Source organism: Liolophura sinensis, chromosome 13 (genome assembly GCF_032854445.1).
Source record: "Liolophura sinensis isolate JHLJ2023 chromosome 13, CUHK_Ljap_v2, whole genome shotgun sequence".
Lineage (NCBI taxonomy): Eukaryota > Metazoa > Mollusca > Polyplacophora > Chitonida > Chitonidae > Liolophura > Liolophura sinensis.
Genome location: NC_088307.1, coordinates 16,173,374 through 16,194,081, shown reverse-complemented (window position 1 = coordinate 16,194,081; position 20,708 = coordinate 16,173,374). Strand labels below are relative to the sequence as shown.

The 20,708-nt window shown below is 38.8% G+C and overlaps 1 protein-coding gene across 1 annotated transcript in view; it reads left to right on the top strand.

The window, feature by feature from the left end:
- The window catches only part of LOC135480918 (potassium channel subfamily T member 2-like), a 147,841-nt gene that overhangs the window by 83,547 nt on the left and 43,586 nt on the right, over positions 1-20,708 (top strand). The window contains exons 2-4 of the mRNA XM_064760849.1: positions 1,238-1,317; positions 6,507-6,600; positions 16,200-16,286. Of these exons, the coding sequence (XP_064616919.1) occupies positions 1,238-1,317; positions 6,507-6,600; positions 16,200-16,286 (261 nt within the window). The remainder of the gene's footprint in view (positions 1-1,237; positions 1,318-6,506; positions 6,601-16,199; positions 16,287-20,708) is intronic.

The window sequence follows — 20,708 nt, the reverse complement described above, 5'->3', positions numbered from 1 at the left end:
ACCTCACCCCGCAGTCACGCTTCTAGAGAGGAAACTTACGGCGTGGGTTTCATTTATCAGTGAGGTTATTCAGCAGGCTGATATCTTGTTTGAGGAGGATTAGCTACAAGCTATGGGTGGGATCAAGCGTCAAGGATTGCGCAGCGTTCAATTCACTGCGGAGCCGTTTCCCACTTACTTGATCACTGCGCTGTCAGATTCTGTCCCCCACCGTGGTGCATCGTAGTGATCTATAGCTTAATTAATTCTGATAAATGATCAGAGTGTCCAAAGACTTTTCATCTCTTTGTACCTGTGTATGGTTATATGGTTAGACAGCATCTGATCATGTCTCACCAACAGCTCCAAGCTGTCTATTTTGACAGAAAACGGAAATTAAATTTTGTATGGATCTTGCACTCAAGTTTATATGAGTAATGTATTTTTCGTTTGAATATTATATGCTGCAGTTTGCAATGGTGAGAAAAAAAGGAAGGTGATAGAAAAAAATTAATCTTGTACTGTATACTGTATTTTTCAAAGTTGATCTATATTTCATGAAAATTCTGAAATAGGAAGAAAAATGATTGCATTATAGTAATGCAATGATCAATCTGTGGTTGACATGTTTATGTTGAAAAACAAACACATGCAGATCACCTGAGGTACATGAGCACATACATGCAGATCACCAGAAGTACATGAGCAAATACATGCAGATCACCTGAAGTACATGAGCACATACATGCAGATCACCTGAAGTACATGAGCAAATACATGCAGATCACCTGAGGTAGATGAGCACATACATGCAGATCATCAGAAGTACATGAGCAAATACATACAGATCACCTGAAGTACATGAGCAAATACATGCAGATCATCAGAAGTACATGAGCAAATACATGCAGATCACCTGAAGTACAAATACATGCACATGCAAGTCAATTACAGTGCAAATACATTGAAGTCAGTTAGAGGACAAATGCATGCAAGTCTGATGCAAATACCTGCACAGCACTGGAAGCCAAATACACACATATCACATGGTTATTTATGTACACACTGATAATTGTCACCTATTTGGGCATAGATGTACATGTACCTCATCATAATGTCTTATCTGCAGGCTTTATTTCTCTTTTTGCTGTGTCAGAGCTTCAACTTCTGAATCCCACAGGTGGTATTTCTTTCATTGTAGGAAATTATGGAAAAGCTGTCATAAATACAAACACATTTTTTTTTTACCTTGTTACAGAGTTCGTGTGGAATTTTTTACCAATGAAAAGTCCTTCAAGGAACGCCTTCAGCTTTACTTCATCAAAAACCAAAGATCAAGTAAGTGTTACAGTTAATCAGCAGGATGATAATTTTTTTTTCCTGCGACCTTTCCTGAGATGTTTCTATGGGACCTTTGTCGGTGCAGTTGTACAAATGAGGAAATGATAGATTATACCAGGATGTGAACTCAGTTGTCCAATGCTCCAAGATCCAGCAGTGACTATAGATGTATACCAAATAATATGATGCTAAAGAGAAATTTCCTCTGTCTCCGGCCGTAAATGGGACGGTCTGACAGGAACCTGCGGATCGTCATGGGTTTCAACCCGGGCTGTGCCCAGTTTTCAACTACCATAACGCTGGCCGCCGTTGTATAAGTGAAATATTCTTGAGCACGGCGTAAAACACCAATCAAATAATTAAATAAATCAAAACAAATAAATAAATTTCCTCTCACTACATGTATAATACTGCTAAAGCATTATAAGCACTGAAAAATTACTCCCATAGCTATGTATAATACATATATATATATATATCACATGGTATATTTCCTCATGCAGAAATGGTACAGAGAATTAATAGGTTACCGCCTCAGTGATGATTGTTATCTGCAGTCCTGAAACCACCCTGACAGCAGATTTCATTATAAAAGGAGCCAGTATGTCCCACCCAAAGATGAAAAATAAAATTTATGCTTTGAGGCTGAAATTTACATTTCTGTATAGGTGAAATGTTGAAGTTCTCTATTTCAGTAATGCCAGGATAGTTAGCACACCGATTTGAAGTGTTAAATAAAAAATGTTGACAGTCTTACAAAATTAGCCTAAAGCAACAGGTGATCCTGCGATCATCTCATTGCATTAAACTAAACTCGATCAATTCTACTGTAGCAATTAAATGAATTCTACTCCAGGTCATTACCAATACAATGCCTTTGTTTTGTTTGAATATAGAGAATTTCTACAAAATTTAGGCACATTTTGTTTGATGATTGTGGCAAGGGGAGGCAGACAGCCTCACAACTTTTGTTTCCTCTTCATTGTAATTAAACTGAAACAAATCCTTAGGTGATCATTTTACTGTTGCATCTTGTCTGTTTCTTTAAACTCATGCTCCTGACCTGGGCATTTAAGTGAGACAATAAAATTTTCTGAACAGTGACTTGTCAAATGTTTCAGGTGGACAGACATTATGAAACATAAGCAACCTGTAATGGACAAAAATGAAAATTTAATAGTTAATAATTTATTTCTGGTTTAACCATACTGGTAAAATTGAACAAAGTTTCAAAACTGGAAGAATGAGTTTTTAAACACTGCTTCAACAGTGAGAAAATCATAATATTAAGTGATGTGGCTGATGTGTCACACAGACAACGTTGCCAATGTTTCATTTTCACACAGATGTTGCCAATGTTTCATTTTCACAGATGTTGCCAATGTTTCATTTTCACACAGACAACGTTGCTAATGTTTCATTTTCACACAGACAACATTGCCAATGTTTTACATTTGGATATAAAATAACATGATACCATGATTATCTGCAAGGAGAGAGTTCTTTATTTTTATTTAAGTTGTACAAATTAGAAATTTCCAAAGGAAGGCAGGAAATGCCTTCTAGTTCCAGGCACAATAATGTCTGGAGCTGCAAGATGAGATGACACTTCACGTCCATTGTCCCATGTGTGCTGGTCGCATGAAAGTAGTGACCCCAGAATGTGCTCTTCGGTAGATTTCCATGCGATGGTGGTGTATCAACAACCTACAATCAGAAAACATTGTATGCACTTAGACGAAATTTTCCCGACCAACTTCCATGTTATATGTACATGACATCCAAGGTTATATGTAGTGTTTTAAAAAAAAAAGACATGTAGCCACTGTGCGAGGGCCCTCTTTTTAAGTGGTGTGATATTTTTTTTTTAAAGTTAATATTTAAAGTGAACATTTACGAGATACAAATATATTAACAAAGACTTTGTATAATCATTGAATATTTTCATCCGAATGTGCTACTTAAATATACAGGCTAAGAGTCTTTAGCAACATGGATCAGCCCCAGTGCGCAGCTATGTGATTGTGTCACAGTATATGACGGAGTTATGAAAGTGAATAACACAGTTAAGGTTGTAAGTTTTACTCACCTCCCTCCTCCCCCAAAATGTCTTGACACTACCCTTATGGCAGCATACTTGCCTGCATTCAGATAGAACACTTTGAGTCATATTGTCAATGTCTGGTATAATGTGTCTTAGTACCAACAATATAGACAAAGATTTATTTACAGGGATATTGATTTGCGGTAACGCATAAAATAACGTAACATATCGTAAGATATTCTTCACAGCAGAGGTTTGCCTGCCTAGATAAAATTTTAAGGAAATTGGACGTGATTGTCGCTTGAAGTGCCGAGAAAAATCTGGTTCAGTGCGTGACTGAAAATGAAATAAACACCTGGGTTTTTTTTCCAAATGTATGACAAAGTCTGTGTGACTTCAAGCGCTTGCAACAAGGAGTGTCTAACAGTTGAAATGTTTGCTACACGCAAACAAAAAATTGGAAAATGTGGCTTGATCGATTGTGGAAGACTATGAGACCGTTTTGAAGACAATGTAAACTAGACTCATGCAAATGTACCAAGACGTAACATGCAGTACTCTTCCAAATAATGAACTAAAACAGCTGCTATCGATTCATAGCTGCAAATGCTTCATAATCAGACAGACTGTAGAAAAAAATTCTTTCCTCTCTCAGCATGTCAACAACATCAGAAAATAGGAAGTGGAAAGACTGCATGCGAAATTACGGTTGTAGTTAAATTGAGGATCGGAAATCTGAACAAAAAACAAATATGGAAAGCAGTGTTGAACTTTTCAAATATTTGGAGAGATAAACAACAATCAAAAAGTTTGCAAAATATGACCATGTTTCTGCATTGTGTTCTAATAGTAACTAAGCTTAAACCAGATTAAAAAAAATTTACAGTTAATACAAATCCACTTCATTGCGGGATTATGGTTTTATATTTGTAAATATTCAATGAACCCCGTGTCTGCCATTTCACAGACTAGACAGACATATGAGTGCCAGTTATATATTTTCAAAGCACACGAATTGGACAGACAAATGGGAAAATTGTCTGTCCAATACCCCGCACATTATTTTTTTGGATGACATAAGAAATCAAACCACATCAATCTTGACTGTTGTATTATTTACAATATGTCTACAACGGATATGGATTCCTGTAAAACTCAGTTTGGCCCTCAAATGGATATAATTTTTGACACAATGATTAATATAAAATGTTGGATGATTGGCCCCCCTTATCATGAAATCTGCCACACGGGAGCTTTATATTGAAAGGAAGTTCATATGTCTTGAGCAACAGGAATAGTGTCTGTGCTAGCGCTACCGATTGCCGTTTGCACATTTTACGAACATAATTTCAATTTTCTGATATTATTTTCTGATAACGTCTCCACCTTGGCGAAGCAGTATCATCCTATCGTGTTACAAGAATATTTCGTTTTAGATGCATTTTCCTTTATATTCATTCGGAACAGATTGGAACTTCTGTACTGTCCATCATCTTACCGAAACTGACGGAAGTTCAGTCTGTACTTGTTAACATATGTGCTTTGTAGTCAAGGGAAATGACCTAGGAAAAGCATTTCGTCTGTGTGCGTTAACATGTGTGCTTGTGTATTGAGTTGCTCCCCTTTTCACCTGCGACACCACATGTAGTCCTTGATCGAGAAAAGTTTATATTGTCTGAAAGCGGCAAACCTTAAGGCCCTAATTTTATTTATGGCGGCTAGCATTTAGGAGGGAGTACACTTTGCACATTGTGGAAGAAACTCACACTGATTGTGTGACTGATGAGAATTAACTACTTGGAAAAGCCTGGAAAATTTTCAAAATAACATTTGACAGAAGAAATTGAAAAAAAGCTCAGGTTGTTTTTGGGTAATTTAAACTGGTTTACATGTACATGTGATACAATCACTAACAACTGTAGATATACAAGAAAAAGGATCCTGTTACATTATTCAGTTGTTGATTCTCAGGGGCATCTCGCTCTGCATAGTACACATGTTGAGAGAACAAGGCGCCGACGTACAAGAAAATAAATGCAGTTTCATCCCAGTGCGTATGTATGTGCTAAAAACATCACTATAAAAGCATTTTGTGGTCGTAAAGTAGTCACTGTTCCACATGCGCAGTCAGCAAATACTTCGGAAAATGGGTTCCGCTTTGTTTTGTTATTTCTGGATTGTACTGTAAGCTCATTTTCACATTGCTTGAAGCCGATATAATTGTACAAAAGCCTGGAAAAGTGAAATTATTTAGATGTACATAAACCTTGATGTAATTGTAAACAATTCTGATAGCCGATCCACTGTGAGGAGTACATGTAAATCTGCAGTTGATCAAACCCCATGGACAACAGCTGGGGGCTGGCAAAATTGCTAGCCCAAAACTCCAGGACAACCAGGAACTGAGAGCTCGCACTGCCCATCGGGCATTAAGGTAGCACAGTTAATGGCTCAAGAGCCTCTCAGCAATGTGGTCAGTGTGAGTTCAAGTCCAGCTCATGTTGGCTTCCTCTCGGACATACATAGGAAGCTAGAAACATAGAAACAACCAACTTGCTTGCTGTTTAAGGCAGCCAGTCATTCAAACTTATCGGCGTATGGTAAAATGTATGTTTGGAACATCATTGACCTTGTAGCAATACTAATACATTCTATGCAAGAAATGGATGAATGTCTGAAATTTGTTGCTGCAAAGTGAGGTGGTTGCAATTTGAAAAGGAAAAACCAAAAGTTGTTAGATACATGTTCGAGCCGAAGGCACTATAGCTGTGCCCACAGAGATGAGATAAATATGTACACCAGTATTAAACTGCTGTTCTATCAAACTCCAGTATAGTGAATTACAGAACGAAATGCATTTGACTGCAATGTACATTGAAATATTCTCATGTTGTGTTAATCTTCAAGCAAGTAATTTATATATTATTACAAGCATGTGTATATGTGAAAAACGTCCAACATTTTCAGTATATTTATTTGGTGTCCCCTTGCATGAAATACCTGGTTTATTAAATTTCATCTTTGTGTATCATGTCAAAGCTATTTTACAGCTAGGTTAAACGTGATATGGCGGAATTATTGTCAAAGTGACATTAATTAATCCATAATCGTGCATAATTCATTCATCTTTTCTGTATTGAAGGTCTTCGTATTCGGATTTTCAACCTGGTGATCAAGCTGCTGACATGTATTTTGTACGTGGTACGAGTCATTATGGACAAGAGGGAATGCAAATGGTAAGTGCTCACTTTTTGTATCTATTTGTTGGTTTAGTTGTTTGTTTGATTAGCATTCAATGGAGTCCTCTACAATGTTCCAGATACATGACTGGTCATGTTTATTGGTGGAAGAATAAACCTTGTGTTCAGACTAAACATTCAGTCTTTGACAAAGCTGATGCAAACCCATCATGCCGATGCAGCAACGTACTGGATTTGAACACGTGACTGCTTCGGCCAGAGCGCTGTTCATGACATATATATAGATTAATACTTGGTAGATTTACGTTTTTTTTTTTTTTTTTTTTTTTTTTTTTTAAAAAGGTAGAAACATACCACATGTACTTCAATCATTGACTTGCCTTGGTTTCATTGGTACAGAATATTAGGGTATTGAACCATCCGAAAGAAAGTCAGTTTATACAACATAAGCGGAAGATTATACTTGTTGACTTTCATCTCTTGTTTAATTGCTTCGCTCGTGCTGTGGTGACTTGACAGCACGATTGACATGCGATGGGTTATCAGTGCAACCAGGCATCTGGTTTGATCTCTTGCGCCTGTGATTGTGTTAATCTGAAAACCTGATCCGATATCGATCAAGTCACCATCCGCCAATTTCCATATTTATCGCGATGATTTAGCTTCCTTTATCATTCCCTTGGCATCTTGGAATTTGGGTCAGAAGACTTCTAGCTGCTCATTTGCCTAAAGACCTTGATCTGTTGACAGCAGCTCTGGAAACAAGGTTTATCACTGCACCAAAACATCGTTTTCCAGCAAGACGTGAATTATAGTGTAATAAAAAGGCTGACAGCCGTGTCGACAGTCTGGGATGGCTGGATGGAACTGTGTGGGGTCTAACAGCTGCATCATTCTGAGATGTCTGATTCAGTTTTGTGTGTAACATCGAATCATAGATCAAACCAGCTGTTGTCCCGGTTATAGAGATCACAGTAGATTTGATCTGCATATGCTGTTTAAAGGATGATCAGCATTTTAGCTCGCCTGTACATTGTATAGCGGGAGCTTATGATCTATATGTGACACCCCTGGAGCTGGTGTCACTGCCCAGTAATCATTAAAGCAAATGAAAGCGTTGTTTTAACTCTACTTATTCCGATCATGCCTTTGAAGTGACAGTTTCTAACATGTGGAGAAGGAGATATTTTAAAGATCATCTAGATTAATGCATATTAATTATTATGCTTAATATGATCGTTGCATTCTGCTGTCAGAAACTATTTTTTATGTCAGGATTACATGATACCTTTATACTTTAATATGTATTTTTTGGGTACATTCTGTTTTGACATGTGGGCCAAATGTATCTTGGAGCCACTAAGCTACATTTAGCAAGTAAATTTGATCCCATATGTGTGTTTATTTGTCTCAGATCAGTTTTGTAATCCAGGATTACTGTAACCATTATATGTTCATCAGTTAAGCATGCATGCGGGCTCTTCTATAATTGCTTGAAGACGTACATCTAGATGTACTTCTATAGGAGCACACTTAGAGACGATCAAAGCTTCACTACCATTACTAATATATGACTTGGACTTGTATACTGGCACCAATCTGTACTGTGTACAAGTTGATTACTTGTCTGATGGCATACACGCTTCTCACAGTCTTAACCTTTCCCAGACTAATTAGCACCATGCACACATGAAAAATTCAGAATCTGTGTTAGAAGTTACCTGATATGAAATGTAATTGTAACTTGCCCCAACGTTTCATGGTCGTTTCCTTGGGGACTGAAACGTCTGGCGAAGTGATTTTTTAACCAAATTATTCTGACAAGCCTTATATTTCCTTTCATTATTCACAAAGTGCCTCTACACACATTTCCCACAAACATTGTCAGATTTTAGGGACACCTAATTTTCACTAGAGGGCAAACCTGTAACGGGGAAGGCTATAACCATATTGCCAGATTTCTATCTGGGTCAAATTTCCATATGTTCCAATCAAATTACTGTTTCACTGCGGATTTGCATAATTGGATCTTCCTTGGGATTGCTGTACAATTTCAGTTTGTAGAAGACGCCTGGCCGTTTCAGCTCCATCAAACAGCTAGAACCAGTGACTCTTGTCAGGCAAGAGGTTTTTTATGGTGACTCTGTCTGTGTTTTTCGTTGAATGACCACAAGAACAAATACCGTCTGACATTTATCCAGAGGACAGTCAACATCAGTTTCCAGGCTTGTGCGTTCGCAATCTTATGTAACTAAACTGGCTGTCTAGACAAGAGAGCCATGAAACCAAACCCTGGAGTGATCAGAAAGCTCTGGCCTCTGAATTGACTCTGACATTATAATTTGCTTACATTATTGAGCTAGATTACCAGAAAATCCCCTGTGGTCTCGGAACATTTTACACTGGTGTATTGAACCCAGAAGAGGTTTATCAAGCTGTGATAGTTAAAGGGACATGAACTGATATGGTTTTTGGAATATCAATAAACATTGATGAAAATTAAAACTGCCAGAATGTATATGTATGTACATTATTAGTATTGTATTTGGTTTATGTTTGTCACTACATATGACCTATACGTTACACATGTGCCATTCAAACAGGTCCAAGATTTGCCTCTGAACTGAAGACTAAAGGAGCTCTGATTGGGTAATACTGCCACAAAGACATTTTAGGTTGTTGCTGTACTGCAGATTTCTGGACTGTTAGTTTGCACTTAGTTAAAATATATCAGAATTTTGTCTGTGTTGGATAAAACTGAAAACTTTTTGAGCACTGTTACTTCCTCCCCTCCTTCAGGTTACCAGGGTAACAAAATGCTATGACTTCACTTCCAGCAACCACAGCTAAAAAAAATGGTGGTCACTATATGTTCTTGAGAAAAGTGCAAGCTGCATGTGGTACATGCATTGTACCACGCAAAACTTAGGGGGCATATATTTTTGAGGTTGAAGTTGACAAATTTACATAAAAAAGTAAGGAAAATCAATGCGTTCGTGTAACCTTTAAATCGAGTTATCAGTTGCCATCGTGATCCGTCTGTACTACCTGTTCCACCCCTTGGCCACTACTTTAAATACCAATCATACCAATTATTTTGCGAGGATGGATTTAGTCTTGAGTTCTGGTGATCTCAAGTCATTTACATGTGTGCTGGGCCGTGATAGTTCACATAGTGGGAAAATGGCTCCAGTTTGTTTTAACGGCTATGAAATTGCACAGGTAACAATAGCAATATTGTTCTTCAAAAAGATAACCTTCAGTAATTCCAATTTCGTATGATAGGCTACTTATTCGTGAATAATAAAGACCATCCATAATAATGTTACAATTAACACAAGTATGTACCTGGGGCCTCCGTGGCTCAGTTGGTTAGCGCGCTAGCGCAGCGTAATGACCCAGGAGTTGCTCACCAATGCGGTCGCTGTGAGTTCAAGTCCAGCTCATGCTGGCTTCCTCTCCGGCCGTACATGGGAAGGTCTGCCAGCAACCCACGAATGGTCGTGGGTTTCCCCCGGGCTCTGCCTGGTTTCCACCCACCATAATGCTGGCCACCGTCATATAAGTGAAATATTCTTGAGTACGGGGTAAAACACCAATCAGATAAATAAACTCATGGAACGTTAGTTTGGAAACAGTGGAAACAAAGAAAATGTACACCATGACCCATGTTAAAGGAGTGATTAACAACTTCTTTGGGAGTCTTGACCTTAATTTTTGTTTTGACAATGAACAGAAGAAGCAATAAGGATCTATTTTGAAGATTGAGAGATGATCTTAATTTTGAGAAGAAGAGCAGCCAAGTTCATGCACCGTAGCAATGGAACCATTTGATTAAAATGGTGGTTTATGGAATTTGGATGCTGAATGAATGTTATTACGGTAATTGCAATTTTATGGTCTTTATTATTCCTGCATAAATGAGGTCTGAATTCAGAATTACTTTAAAACCACAGGGAAGCTGTTTTCATTGTGTACAGTGTTTACACTTTGAGGACAACTCAGGCGACAGACCAAGTTTCAGGTTTGTGATTGTTACTATCCAGAAGAGTTGTAATTTTTAAGCTCAGCTGACAAAATCAGTAACTAATCTGAGACCAAGGAATTCAAAGTGTCACTGATGGCTTATGGAAAACCAAGATGACATAACATGATTTAAATTTAAAAGTTTAAAACTAACAGAATGCATATATATATGTATGTGTAATAATTTTGTAATAAAAGAGCTTCTGGTTCTGTGTTCATTTTGAAATGCATAACTTTCCCCTCTCCCACTTTAGTAACGGACTGCCGGCATATCTGGCCATGGCCTTCATACATTCAGGTTGTGACATCACAATTTATTTTTATAGTAAGATGGAAAAACGTAACTGGCTTGGACTGAGATTTGACTATATGAAGTGAGGGGTTCAGTTTGTTGTTTTACTTTAACCTAAGAATGCAAATGTAGTCGGCACTTTAATGTTGTCAGCTCTTTTATCCAAAGAACGACAGCTGAAACATGAAACATCATTAATACACAACATTACACAGACATTGTGCCTTACGACAAGATCCTTCGTTTCCATGGATACCGTTTTAGCAGCTTCCAATGCTTTGTGTTCTTTAGGGGTTTTTTGTTGTTTTTTCAAAGCCTATATATAGACATGCTTGCATATAGATGCGTGCACATTAACGTAAATGGTGAGCAAGAGAGGAGCCTTTCTGGTTCAGATGGTTACTGAAAGCTATGGCTAGCTATTTATATTATGTCCTTCACCAGTGAGGTCACGTGTTCAAATCCAGCTTTTGGTCACTATGTTGTCTTTGTCTTTGTGCCTGAAAGTTTGTCAGATACCATTCAAAAGTTGGTGGTTTATACTGCAGGCACGGCTGTTTCCACCACAAATAATGAAAGTGAAGCGTTTCTGAGCACACCACTAAACAAGCATCAAATAAATAAACCCCAAAAATCAGAAAGATCTAGGCTGTAAATCAGGGTACTTTGTTTGGTATTTCCATGATATATGACATTAGGATAATTTACATGTGTAAAATGATGAAACAAATGAAATTATTCTTTCGAAGATTTGATTTTTACGATAGAACAATTCAATAAAATATATATTTATATCCTGAAATTCAGTGAAATCATAACAAAGCCATTATATAAAGTTTGTTCAGTGGGCGTACATGCAATTTGTCTGGCCCTTCAAAAAAGTTTTAGTGGGAATTTGATTGAATTGTTTGTTTCATTTGCTTTATTTCTTCTCAAAATGTTGATTTCTTTAAAATTCCTGTGATTTTTCATAGGCAGGACAAAAATCATACAAAAAAAATCTCCAGCAACCCAACAACCTCAGTTGCCTAACGATTTTAAGATGGATGGACCAATGTCAGATTGTATCCTGTGTATACACATGTACATCTGTGAAGGTTGCAGTAGTCCTCTGTCCAGAAACAAAAACTGCAGGTTGTATAGTATGTGTGTTAGTGGTAATCTCAGCATCCCTGGTGCCAACTGTTGACACAACTATACATCTGCCATAGGTCAGTATGCCCCCCAAGGGGTTTCCATGTTGTATCACCTGAGGAAGATACATTGTTGATCCTAACTGACAGCTGCACTATTTATAAATGTAGGTTTGGTTTCCAGGGCAGCATTATTTACAGATTTCTGAGAATTAGGGTTAAACAGTAGAAACTTTATTAGCCTCTATATGGCGCGGGAATAGATGGGTGGATCATAGAATACAGACAGCATACCCTTAGTATGTCTCAAATATTTAAGAAAAAGTGTATGAAAATTTTAAAGACACATAAAGGTGTATATAATTAGTATGATAAACTTGAATGTTTGTGTATCAAGAATGCATTAGAATACTAGTACTATTACATGGTTTAAATTTTTAAAAAATTTTCCTATGATTTCCTCCTTCGAAATATTTACGTATATTTTCACCCAGCCATGAAAATTCGTTATTTAACAAAGCATCTTCAGATACATGTTCAAGATAGTGTCCGTCAGATGGCGGTAAATATTAACGTTGTCATGAGACAGATAGAGCTGGATAGAAAAAGAGACAGTAATTATATAGATGCATGGACTACTTTCACTCAGCCGATGCCTGATATCAAAGTCATTTCTCTTTAATATCGTATCTCCCACTGAGGAGCTCTTTTCGCTCAGATTAGCAGTTTTCACACCGGAAGCATTAGGAGACATGACATATTTAGTGCTGTACTGTGTATTAATGTTCTTTTTCTTGGGAAAAGATGCATTTGGTAGAGTTTAATAATAATGCTCCAGATATCTGTATTAGTATGATCAGAGCCTCTCTGTCAGCTATTATTGCTCAGAATGGGGCAGGGAATAGCTCCAGGGTGTAATGTCACTAAGATGATGTCAGTTACAGCCTACAATTAGATGGTATTCGGGCTGCGTCAGCGATCACCATGGCTTGCCTAGGAACAAAGCATGCAAGCCATCTCAAGCTCACTGTTCAGCTGATGAGATACTGTTGTTAGACAGAGGTATTCCGCTCTTTACCAGTATGAGCAACTCTTGAGATCCTTGATCATGTTTCTTATATGTTAGCCTTTAATTATAGTCCATTATTCCTGCCAGACACGCCAACAATTTTGAGATAACATCTTGAAACCATGTTTTTGTTTTGTTTTTTTCTAAGACTTATTATAAAGTCTACATTGTACAGCCTGTCAGTCCAGTATATGTGCTTCGTTCTCTTGATTTTCACAGATCCTCTCTTCGTCAAAGGTTGACAATTCTTAATGTTAGTACATGAATGTGGGCTTGTCCATTGGTCCATATGACAGAATCAGGAACAAGGGGGAGCAGATGTTGCTGAGTTTAAGATGGTAATGGCAGACGTTAGATGCAGAGGTTTAGGTTGTATTGTTCATGCAAGCTGGCAGCTTTAAGCTTATAACTTAGAGTTTGCCAACAGCTATAGTCAGGTTTATCAGCCAAGAGCTTTATCTCATTACAACAGTCCTGGGTCCTGCATGGGTTTCCCACTGCCATATTGCTGTGCGCAGTTTCTCCCTACCATATGCTCTGCACAATTTCTGCCTACCATATTGCTCTGCTCATTTTCTCCCTACCATATTGCTCTGCGCAGTTTCTCCCTACCATAATGCTCTGTGCAGTTTCTCCCTACCATAATGCTGGCCACCGTCATATAACAAGCGTGATAGAGTGCACGTGTCCACCAATCCAATAAATAAATTCACCACAATATATCAAAAACCACTGACCTTTGGAAAGTTACTTACAAAACTGTTCCTCATGTGATGTGTAAAAACATGTATTGGTGGAAGACAAGTAGTCCGTTCAAGTAATGCTGGATTGCTTGTTGTGGCCAAAGCGCCTGAAACAGTTAAAGAGGGGGAATCCCGTGAGAATTAACTGACCTCGTCAATCATTATGAAGTAGATGGATACAGGGAAGATTTTTTGAGCAACGTATAGTATTCTCAAGGGTGCATTGTCCCTCTAAGGCCAAACCTGGCCTGTAATCTTATCTGTCTGTGTAATTATTAATACTTGTGGAACATAGGTACATAATAATCAGTTCTGATTTCATTGATGATTGGTCAGGGGTTTTTTTTTTTTTTTTGCTAAAGAGGGGAAGGGGTTCCCTGTGGAATACTTGGCTTTTCATCTAAATATTCTCCTGTAAAGATTGTAAAAGCAAAAGCCTTACTGTTTCTTTGCACTTTTCATTGTCTTTGTATGCGGCCGGTACTTCAGAGGATATATCCCTCAATGGTGCAACATGTACATTTCTTAGATTTGCTGCACAAGAATTTAGCTCTGGGTTTTGATCTATTATGTTTTATGTGACTGGTGTTTTACTCTGTACTCCAGAATATTTCACGGATACTGTTGTGGCATAGGAGGGGGATCAAAACAGCAAAACCCAACAAAACCTACGACCATGGTAAAGGTTCTGTGCATTTTGATAAAGTCACACTAATAAATCATGTCAAAATTAAGACCTACATGTAGACCAGTTCAGAATCAGACAGTTCAGATTGATTTAAATCCAGAGGTTATCATCTACAGGTTTTCATTCCATCTCAAAAAGCTGTCTGAGTATCGGCATAAAATGCTGGCTACTTAATTCGTGGACTGTCTTGTCAGTCGCTGGACCCTTATGAAAAGGGACTTAAAAGCCATTTTTATGCCCTAAGAAAACTGAGAAGTTTTGTTGTTCTGCTATAGGTTTGAACATAATCAAACTGATTATTGAGAAGATTAGAAAAAAGAATGTTTCATGTTTGCTGTAATGTAACATAATGTTACATCGAAGATTATAGGGGCCTGCGTGGCTCAGTTGGTTAACGTGCTAACACAGCGTAATGACCCAGGAGTCTCTCACCAGTGCAGTCGCTGTGAGTTCAAGTCCAGCCTATGCTCGCTTCCTCTCCGACCGTAAGTGGGAAGGTCTGTAAGCAACCTGCTGATGGTCGTGGGTTTCCCCCGGGCTCTGCCCAGTTTCCACCCACCATAATGCTGGCTGCCATCATATAAGTGAAATATTCTTGAGTACGGCGTAAAACACCAATCAAACAAATAAATAAATAAATCAAAGATTATTTATTTATTTGTCTGATTTGAGTTTCAGACTTTACCAAAGAATTTTTTCACCTATTATAGCGATCCGGTTTATGGTTGGAGAAGTCGGGGCTTAACCTGGTGTAAAACGGACCTTTGTTCAATGCCCTCAGACAAACCTCTTGAATAAAGACTTAGATATGGAAGCAGCAAGATGTAGATTGAAAACAGACTGACTGTCCCAACAAGTTAGCGGTTTAATCACACATATTAAACATGAAAAATTTCTATTAGGATGCTTGTTGATGCATAAATTGGCTACATTCTCTGCTGGCAAATATTACAGAACGCTGGTTCTGAATTGAGTTGCATATTGTTATTCTACTGTAGCTTTATGTCGCCTCAGGACAATGTATGTGTGTATATATATCGATCTTCAACCTAGGTTTATATGCCTTAAGCATCTTAGTGCAAACTGCTATGCCAGACATCCCTATGATGTTGGTTGCACATGATTTGTACTAGCATTGCACGATAATAAATTCTCTCAGGATGGTTTACGTTTGATAACTTCTTTCTCTGTATAAAACTACTCACATTTATTTGAAATGTTGCAGCAGAGTTGATAACATCATTTTAGTGTGATTGTTGACAAATGAAATGACAAGGTATTAACTTTAGCTGATTTATTTCCTGTGGGGTTTTATGCCCAAGAAACTTTCAACTAATTGTGTGATGGTCTGGTTTTTTGGCTGGAAGAAATCGTCTCGTTGCCTTCATCGGATTCTGATCAACGAATGTTTTACCATAACAAACCGTAAACTTCTTGCTTACTTGACAACATCGTTTTTGTGGATAAATTTTGTTCAGATTTTATCACCTTTAATTCTTAAAATAGAGATTTTTATACAAAATCCCCCCCCCCCCCCCCCAAATATTGAGACAAATATAAGTGAATATGGCGAAGACGTATTCTGGTCTTTCAGTTTCACTGATGTTTACCAGTTGTGCATTTCCAATGTATTTCAGTAAGTATTGATGAATTCTTAAGACATTGTTGTTGTTGTTGTTTTCAGCTCAGAGCTGGTGGTTCATTGTCTAAACGACACGGACTGGCAAATGCAGGATGTCGACACCTTTCGAGAAAACCCTGTCATCAAATGGTGAGTTTGCATTTGCTCGAACTTATAGACAGACAGTATTCGTATATGTGATGTACATCAGGGGTTCATAGAAGTTATTTTTCCATCTACTGACAGCCACCCTAGGGAGGAAATCAGGTTTTTCTTTTGATTTCCAAAGGAGATAACTCATAACGTGAACATGTTGCTTGCCAAACTTTGGAGATGATCAACTTGAGTTATTCAACTTGAGTTATTAAAAATTGGATATTCCTTTCGAAAACCAACATAAATTGAATAAATATAACCACATATTGAGTTCTGTTTTTTTTATTCAATCGATGGACCGAATACAGGCGTGTCTGAACAACTATACTCGATATATGTATAAATATTTATATATATATAGTGATCTGTGTGCCAGTGCTGCTCAAGTGAGCCAGAGACCTGTAAACGACATGTCCCAGGTGTGCTCAAGTCAGCCAAAGACCTGTAAACGACATGTCCCAGGTGTGCACAAGTCAGCCAGAGACCTCTAAACGACATGTCCCAGTGCTCCTCAAGTCAGCCAAAGACCTGTAAACGACATGTCCCAGGTGTACTCAAGTTAGCCAAAGACCTGTAAACGACATGTCCCAGTGCTGCTCAAGTTAGCCAAAGACCTGTAAACGACATGTCCCACGGCTGCTCAAGTCACAAAAAGATCTGTGAAAGACATGTCCAAGTGTAGCTCAAGGCAGCCAAAGACCTGTAAACAACATGTCCCAGGGCTGCTCAAGTCAGCTAAAGACCTGTAAACGACATGTCCCAGTGCTGCTTAAGTGAGCCAAATACCTGTGAACGACATGTCCCAGTTCTACTCAAGTCAGCCAAAGACCTGTAAATGACATGTCTCAGTGCTGTTCAAGGCAGCCAGAGACCTGTAAATGACATGTCCCAGTGATGCTCAAGTTAGCCAAAGACCTGTAAACAACATGTCCCAGTGCTGCTCAAGTTAGCCAAAGACCTGTAAACGACATGTCCCAAGGCTGCTCAAGTCACAAAAAGACCTGTGAAAGACATGTCCAAGTGTAGCTCAAGGCAGCCAAAGACCTGTAAACAACATGTCCCATGGCTGCTCAAGTCAGCCAAAGACCTGTAAACAACATGTCCCATGGCTGCTCAAGCCAGCCAGAGACCTCTAAACGACATGTCCCAGTACTGCTCAAGTCAGCCAAAGACCTGTAAACGACATGTCCCAGGTGTGCTCAAGTTAGCCAAAGACCTGTAAAGGACATGTCTCAGTGCTGCTCAAGGCAGCCAAAGCCCTGTAAACGACATGTCCCAGTGCTGCTCAAGGCAGCCAAAGACCTATAAACGACATGTCTCATTGCTGCTCAAGTGAGCCAGAGACCTGTAAATGACATGTCCCAGGTGTACTCAAGTTAGCCAAAGACCTGTAAATGACATGTCCCAGTGCTGCTCAAGTCAGCCAAAGACCTGTAAATGACTTGTCCCAGTTCTGCTCAAGTCATCCAAAGACCTGTAAAGCACATGTCCCAGGTGTGCTCAAGTTAGCCAAAGACCTGTAAAGGACATGTCTCAGTGCTGCTCAAGGCAGACAGACACCTGTAAATGACATGTTCCAGTGCTGCTCAAGGCAGCCAGAGGCCTGTAAACGACATGTCTCAGTGCTGCTCAAGTAAGCCAAAGACTTGTAAACGACGTGTCCCAGGTGTGCCCAAGTCAGCCAAACACCTGTAAAATACATGTCCCAGGTGTGCCCAAGTCAGCCAAACACCTGTAAAATACATGTCCCAGGTGTGCTCAAGTCAGCCAACGCCTGTAAACAACATGTCTCAGTGCTGCTCAAGTCAGCCAAACACCTGTAAACAACACTTGTCTCTGTTGGAGGATCACTTGTACTTACGATGTGCTACAGGTATTGTTGATGTGCCAGGCTTAGCACATTTGATGGACACTTGAACTTTGGCATGAGCAATGAAGCCTTTGTACACCACTTCCATACATCTAAAATGGACACCATCATTAGGTAGTTAGTTGGCTTCATGCACATCTCTGTGGTGTCTGTCAGTTTTCCTTTGGGCACTGCCCCGTATACACATATCTCTGGAGGAGAGGAACTCCAGATTGTCTAACAGAAACTCCAGTTTCCAGTTCGCCAGTCAGGCCATATGTCAACCAGGTCTTGTTAAACAGAAAGGCTAATTGTGTCCCATTGTGCCTTACCTGGGTGGTACAAGATAAAGAGTTTCCCAGGTAGAGGGAAAACAGCTAGTGCCCGACATGTATAAAGAGCTACATGCCCAAAGAGTTCCAACATGCCCAAAGACTTTAATATTACAGATTAACATTTAGACAATCCACTGCCTGTTTGTTGGTTTTGGTTTTAGAATACAGACTCTAGAAGCATGTTGTAGACGTCATTTTGCTGCAAATTTGTTAAACCATCCTACAGCAGTCTGAGAAAAAAAAAGAGGAATGGTGATGAATAATGTTGTATAAATTTACATCATATGTCAATCATTGAGCTAACTAAAAGTTCAGTGATGATGATAGGGTACGCGTCGTGCGTTTCTGATGTGAACAAATCAGAAGGATGCGGTAGAAACACTTCATCCATATGATATTGTGAACACCAAATCCAAATTGAAATCATAGAAATAAACAAACTGAACCTTAATGTAAATATATGTATGATCCACAGACCAGCAGGGTCCTATCTAAATACATAGATGTATTGTTTTGTGTCACTATTATTGAAAGTTGTTGTCTTACAAAACTTGTTAGTTTCTCCATCCACAATGATACTTCCTGTTTGACTCATAAATTGCCTGGAAATTCCCATTGGTTTTAGATGTAACTGGCAAGGTATGAGTCGCGCTAAATGAAATGAGGCCAGTTTTTTTTAAGGTTTCCAAGCTTTGCTTGAAAGATTATTGTTCTTGCTCAGATAATTTTTCTTTTCTCTGACAACTTTTTTTTTTCATTTTGTGAGAAAACTGCTTGTCACACTGTTAACTTTCTACACATGTTCATTACTAAATCGCTTGGGCTACCTACTATAAAACTTTACCCACCCGTGACCTACTTTTCGACCATCTTGGGGCAGTATGGAAATCAAGAAAAACTTCTTCTCCAGAACCGGGGATCCGATTGCATGAAAAATTGATATGCATGTACAAGACTATTGGGGGTATCAGGATTAAAAATTTTATGCAAATCGGTTGAGAAATGTGGAAGCTCGCCATTGGTCGTTTAAGTCACGTGATTACCTGTAGATGAATTTTGAAAAAAAAAAAAAACAAGATAGCAATTAAATGTAGTTTGGCCTGCTGCATACAACTGTGATTTTAGATTTTTTTCCTATGATGTATAGTTTTTCTTTAAATTTCCATTGTAGCTCATTTCTGTGTCATTTATCAAATGTCACATGACTGGACACCCACCGGTCAGTAGATAAATCAACCACAGATGGTGGAAATTGGGATTTGCAAGAAAGAAATAAGACCAGTTTCATGATCAGAACATCACACATAATGTCGGGTAGCGTACCCATACATTCATCCTAGATATAAATGCCTTTAAAATGCATTATATAACATGGGGACGTCTAAGTGCCAATCTGCCAGCAATCTGCGGATGGTCATGGGTTTCTTCTGGGCTCTGCCCGGTTAAATCCTTCCACCATAATGCTGGCTGCCGTCGTATAAGTGAAATATTCTTGAGTACACAAATGAAATAAATAAATAAATGAATCAAAGTGCCAAATATAGTAAATCGGCCTTTGGATAATTTTTGAAGCACTGCAACTCCTGCATTTATTAAGACACTTCAAGGATTTTCGGGCAGAAACAATATAGATATAGCCATTTGCACTCAGCCATTTTCAGCTGTACAGTTGCAACGGTTTTGTTTGATTTATTTGATTGGTGTTTTAAGCCGTGCTCAAGAATATTTCACTTATACGACGGCGGCCAGCATTATGGTGGGTGGAAAGCGGGCACAGCCCGGGGGAAACCCACGACCATCCGCAGGTTGCTGGCAGACCTTCCCACTTACGGCCGGAGAGGAAGCCAGCATGAGCTGGACTTGAACTCACATCAACCGCATTGGTGAGAGGCTCCTGGGTCATTACGCTGCGCTAGCGCGCTAACCGACTGAGCCACGGAGGCCCCCGTCGCAACGGTTTTGTGTCACGTTACCTGCAAGTATGGGGGAAAATTGCACTTTTTTCGAATTTATCGGCAATTCCTGAGAAAGGTAAAAAGACCTTCACTGCTCAATAATAAATATAAACAAAAAAAAATACTACTAGGTGAACATCATTGTGTTGACGGGCTGGATGATGTGACAGTGATATATTGGGGACTTGCATTTACAGCCACAGGCTGTACATGATAATGACACTGTTAGTCTTTCATGTTATGATCACTTCTATTTCCATTATTCAAACCTAAGGGG